The sequence below is a fragment of the Geospiza fortis genome, unplaced genomic scaffold, assembly GCF_000277835.1.
Source record: "Geospiza fortis unplaced genomic scaffold, GeoFor_1.0 scaffold1695, whole genome shotgun sequence".
Classification (NCBI taxonomy): domain Eukaryota; kingdom Metazoa; phylum Chordata; class Aves; order Passeriformes; family Thraupidae; genus Geospiza; species Geospiza fortis.
The window spans coordinates 8,533-14,054 of NW_005054743.1; the positions used below are offsets into that span (position 1 = coordinate 8,533).

Below are 5,522 nucleotides of genomic sequence, written 5' to 3' on the forward strand. Positions count from 1 at the left end.
CCGGCAGAGGCGGGGGGCGAGGGCTGGTGCCGGAAGCAGGGGCTGTGTGCCGAGGCGCTGCGCCTGGCGGGCACGGTGCGCTCCGAGCTGCTGGAGGCCATGCGCCGCATCGAGCTCCCGGTGTCCCCGCCCGCCTTCGGCTCCGACGCCAACGCCCTCAACATCCAGCGCGCCCTCATCTCCGGGTACTTCCTCAAGGTGAGCCCAGGGGGCGTTGTGGGGAGTTATGGGGGAGGTGTTGGGACGCACCAACCACGCCACTGCCTGCTTCTCGGGTTGCTGTTGATAATTGCTGCCCCGAGATGTGCAGGATGTCTCTGCTTCGGCCCGCGCAACTGAAGAACGAGTCTGGACTCTTCATTTCTTGGTCTTGAGGTTGTTTATTAATTCTTATCTATAAAATTTTCTTTCTGCCCAGCTGAGGTCTGCTCAGCAAGGCAGCCACGAGCACTCTGACCGCCCCCGAGGCAGTGTTGTCCATTTATATTACAAACTATGTATAACATATTTACACTTAATTCCCAATACCTATCACCTATGTTGGACAGTGCACTTCTACTCTAAACCAATCCCAAAGTGCCAACATCACAGCAGAAAATGGAGGACAAGAAGAAGAAGAAAGAAAGGCTAGACACGCCCAGATTCCTCCATCATAACCCCCATACCAAAAATCCTAAAATCTACATTTTCACCCTGTGAACATTTTATTATTACACTATTCAAACCTGTGTGACTCTCACATCCTCATACAAAGCTGGTAACTTGCTCCAAGGGTCAAAATCAGATCCCCAGGTGTTCTGGGCAGCATGCCAGGGTTTCTGAGCCCCCTGACGGGGTCCTCAGCAACTCTGGACACCCAGAGGAATGCACTGAGTTCCGACACCTGCAGGTCGCCCGAGACATCGACGGCTCCGGTAACTACGTGATGCTGACGCACAAGCACGTGGCACACCTGGCGCCCGCCTGTGGGTACCTGCTGCGGGCACCCCCGCGCCGCCTGCCTCCCTGGGTGCTCTACCACGAGTTCACCATCTCTCAGGACAACTGCCTGCAAGTGGTCTCGGAGATCCAGCCCCAAATGTGAGGGCACGGGGAGGGACAGATCCTTCCTTACAGGGTGTCCCTGTAGCTGGCTGACCCCACGCTGTCCTCCTCGCAGGCTGGTGGAGTTGGCCCCGCAGTACTACCTGAGCAACCTGCCGCCCAGCGAGGGCCGGGACCTGCTGATGGAGCAGAGGGAGAAGGTGGTGGCGGCAGAGGAGGCGGCGCCGGCAGAGGCGGAGCTGGCCAAGGGGGCCGGACGCGAGGAGGATGAGCCTGGGGACGTTTGCGTCCTGCAGTGAGCCGGAGCAGCGGAGCCCCCCGGTGGCAGGGAGGCGCGGGCACGGCCTGGCACTGCCTCGGCTCTGCGCCGTGGTCAGTCGTGGGCCAGCGGCCGTGGGACCACCCCGGCACCTCAGAGCGTGGATTGGGGAGCACTGGCCCCGGCCGGGGGAGCGTTGTGGGCCCTCCCCACTGGGCTCCTTCACCCCGTATTTCCCGGGGGTGCTGCGGGGCTGGAGGCATCGCCTGTCCCATTCCCCCCACGCCCGGGACCGAGGGGCCACGCGCGGGTCCCTCCTCCTGTATAAAGTTTTGTGACCTTTACTCCTGACTTCGTGTCCGTGACTGCAGCAAGCGTGGGGTCCATCCTGCCCAGGGACATCACCAGAGAGGGATCCAGCCAGGGTGGGGTCCATCCAACTGTGGGACATCACCACACGGGGGTCTGGCCAGGGTGGGGTGTATCCTGCCCATGGACATCACCACACAGGGGTTTAGCCAGGGTGGGGTCCATCCTGCCCAGGGACATCACCACAGAGGGGTCTGGCATGGTGGGCTCTGTCCCTGCTCCTCCCGTCTCCCAGGGGTGGTTTCTGTCTGTGAGGCCTCTCTCTCCTCCCACCCGTGTTTCAGGAGCCAGGGTGGGGTTCCAACCACGCTGAGGCTCTGAGGGCATCCCTGGCCTTTGCCTCAGGACTTCCCCTCCGTGGTTGTGGTTCTTCTGCAGAAGCCAAGCAGAAGTTGTGCTTGGCGAGATGGGGGCGAGCGGGGCCCCCAACCTGCTGCCAGTGCCTGCTTCCCCCAGACAGGGCAGGGCACCCCAGGGCAAGGCACCCCATCCCTCCCTCCCTCCCTCCCTCTCCTTTTCGGGTTCCCTACAGTGCTACAGACAAGGGCTGAGCTGCTGCAGGGGCCCTGGGGGTCCTGGCTCCCCGTCCCCACCCCTCATCCCACGCACAGGGGTTTGGCTCAGCTCAGGGAGGGGCCTTGGAGGTCCCACTGGCCTGTCCTGGCCACAAGGCCTCAAAAGGTGAGAGCTGGGCTCCCCCAGCCTCCCACAGCCCCAGTTCCCTCTTTGCTTTCTAGGAACTGCAGAAAGTACGTGAAAGGGTACAGCACTGCCTTCCCCAGGATGGGCTCTGCCGCGTGCCCTCATCGTGAGCTGGCACCAGTGGGGTGGCAAAGGGACAGCTGCTGACCCTGATGATCTCTGTTCCTACATCCTCATCTCTGCACAGCACCCCATGGGACACACTGGCCCAAGGAGGGGATGAAGGGGTGTGCCAACCTGTGCCAGGCTGGAGGCATCACCCTGAGCCTCTGTAGAAACCCTCCCCTCTCCTCAACCTACCCAGAGGGGCCCAGCCCTGAGCTGCCCCTCTCCAGACCCCCAGAACAGGTGCTGAGAGACCCCACAGGCCCCCCCCCCCCACAGCAGGGCACTGGGGGGGTTCTGTGCAGCACACAGTGATGATGTGCAGACCCTCAGGTGCTGCAGGACCCCTCTGAGAGAGCTGGGACCACCCAAAACCCTAACACCATCCCAGATTCCCAGTGCTGCCCCTTTTCTGGGCGTTCCCAGGGTGACCCATCCCCTGGCATTCCGGGGCAGGGCAGGGCAGGGGGTGTCTGTGCCCCCTGCCCCCCCGGGAAGTGCCAGCAGTGCTGTGGGTGGGAGGCAGGGAAGGGGCTGAGCGTGGATCCCATCCTGAACTTCTCAGAAATGTGATGCTGCGGTGACTGCACCTTGGGGCAGCCCCACACACTCCAGCCCAGTATAAGAGCACGGCCCCCCGGCTCTGCTGAGCCCACCAGAGACAACGCAGAGGTAGGCACAGACTGGGGGGGCTGGGGGGGATCCTGCTTTGGATCTGCTGCTCTCAGGGCTGGGGGCTCTGCCCTGGCTGCCCCTCTCCTGGGTTGTGTCCAGCTGGGGCTGCCCTTCCCCACCCTTTCCCTCCCCAGATGCTGGTGCTGCTGGGGCTGCTGCTGTTCCTGGTGCCTGCACAAGCCCTGACTGCCTTCCCCCCAAAGTGTGAGTGCTGCTCCCGGGACACAGGGGAGGCCTTGGAGAGGGAGCCTGGCTGGGGCAGGGGCTGCAGAGGGAGTGGGGGGCATCCCAAAGCCACATCCCTCTGACAGGGGCTGGGACAGCTCTGCTGGGAGATTAGATGGGCATGAGGGTGATGTGGGGTGGGTATGGGGTGAGGGTGTGGAGTGCAGGAGCAGGGTGAGGATTGTGAGGCCACCACCCATGGTGGTTTGGGGGACAATCCGCCCCCACCACAGCCCACCAGTGGAAATCTGCCTCTCCCCTCCAGTCCAGGTGGGGAAGCTCAGCCAGGACGTGGTGGTGCGATGTGACACCTCAGAGCAGCACATCTCCTGGACACTGAACGGCGACGAGGAGCCCATGGCTGAGCTGGTGCCTGAGGGCCAGAAGCTCACCATCCTGGGCTTGGACCTGCCAGCCACGGGCAACTACAGCTGCTGGGCTGGCCCTGTCCTGCTGGACAGCACCTACGTGGTGCTCAGGGACACCCGTAAGGAGGGGCATGGCTGGGGGTGATGGGGGTGGGGGGCTGAGGACCAGGGGATTCTGGTGCGCAGCCTGTGGGCATGAGGGCTGTGGGGAGCCCCTTGCAGGGAGGGGGCACCGCTCCTGGCCTCATGCAGCCCCTGACCAGCCACCCCTCAGGCGAGGAGGAGATCAACGTGTCCTGCCAGGCTGAGTCCTACAACGGCCTCGGCCCGGCCCCCGCCTCTGCCGTCTTCCGTGCCCGCCTCAGCCGCAGGTGGGTGCCCCTTGGGACCCCCCAAACCCACAGCAGCACCAGGGGCACCCCTCCCTGACTGCTGCCCACACCTCCCTCCCCACAGCGATGGTTCCGTGGGGCCCTGGGTGCCCGTGGCCGGTGACCAGGGCCGGTTCAACGCCAGCCTGGCAGATCCCCTGTTCTGCCCCTTCGGGGAGGAGCTGCGCCCGCTCCAGCTCCACCTGGAGGGGCTCTCGGACACCTCCTACCTCAACCTCTCCAGGCATTTCTTCCTCCGCGATATTGGTGAGCTCAGGGCGGGAGAAACGGGGTGGGGGAGTCCAAGAGGCACCGGAGGCTCTAGGGCAGGGTCTCAGCCCCTGTTCTGAGCCCCCTCTGTCCGCAGTGCGTCCTGACCCGCCCCAGGAGCTGATCCTGCAGCAGCGAGGGGAGCAGCTCCACCTGGTCTGGGCCCCCCCGGCCTCCTGGCCGCTCCCCAAGTCCTACTTTGCACTGCTCTACCACCTGCAGTACGAGCTCCACAACGGCACCCAGGTAACGGGGATGGGGGGTCACTGCCCTGGGGGGACCAACGCAGGCTGTCCCATGTCCCCACCCTGCCCCTGCCCCGTCCCTGACTCCTCGCTGTGCCTGGGGAGATGCTCAGCCACGGCCCCTCCTCACTCTGCTGCTTCCCTTCCTGGGGTGATGAATTGTCCCCCCCTGGCTGTCACCGCTGCTCCCCCCAGCGCTGCCGGGCTCAGGGGGTGCTGTGCCCCCTTCCCCGAGGGTCTCCCCAGACCATGCCGTGCCCCCTTGGCAGGTTGAGCAGTTCGTGGAGGGCGCGGAGGAGACGCCGGTGCCGGCGGGAGCGGGGCGGGTGCGAATCAGCTGCCGGGACCCCTACACCCCCCCGGCCTGGAGCCCCTGGAGCGCCTGGGTGGGCCTCGATGCACCCCAATAAGAGCGGCTTGGAGGGTGCCGACCCCACAACCGGGCACCTCCTTTCCCCAGAACCCCCATCCCTTTACAGCTCGGAAAAGGATTTTTCCCCCTAATAAAACTCAGGGATTGGCTTTGCCACCACAAACCCTGCTCGGTGTGTGTAGGAAGGGAGGTGCTGGGCCCCCACAGCACAAAACTCAGCCCTGGGGTCCATCTGCATGGCTGGGACAGGCTCCACCCGTGCTCCAGCCCAGCTCAGGGACAGGGAGGGCAGAGAGTCCCCACAGCCTGCCCAGTTCAGTTCCCTGAACTCCCCCAGCCCTCAAAAACCCTCCCAGCTCTGCCTCCTTTCTGGGGACTGCGGTGGGACAACGTCCCCAGGCACAGGAGCAGCACCCCGCCCCAAATCCCGAGGAGCAGGATCCCACCCTGACCCCAAAGCACTGCTGACAGTGTAGGGGGAGCAGGATCCCATCCCGATCCCATCCCACATCCCGG

General features: G+C 64.3%; 2 protein-coding genes across 2 annotated transcripts in view; both read left to right on the plus strand.

Annotated features, from left to right (window-relative positions):
* The window catches only part of DQX1 (DEAQ-box RNA dependent ATPase 1), a 9,861-nt gene extending 8,498 nt beyond the window's left edge, over positions 1-1,363 (plus strand). Inside the window, exons 7-9 of the mRNA XM_031065362.1 lie at positions 5-198; positions 890-1,080; positions 1,160-1,363. Coding sequence (XP_030921222.1) covers positions 5-198; positions 890-1,080; positions 1,160-1,343 — 569 coding nt within the window. The 3' untranslated portion in view covers positions 1,344-1,363. The remainder of the gene's footprint in view (positions 1-4; positions 199-889; positions 1,081-1,159) is intronic.
* Positions 1,364-3,029: 1,666 nt separating this feature from the next.
* On the plus strand, positions 3,030-4,907 carry LOC115949081 (interleukin-12 subunit beta-like). The gene is given in 8 exon segments (XM_031065363.1): positions 3,030-3,151; positions 3,289-3,358; positions 3,645-3,866; positions 4,022-4,118; positions 4,204-4,385; positions 4,486-4,796; positions 4,798-4,849; positions 4,852-4,907. Coding segments are annotated over 7 exon segments (990 nt in total). The 5' UTR covers positions 3,030-3,151.
* The last annotated feature ends 615 nt before the right edge of the window (positions 4,908-5,522 follow it).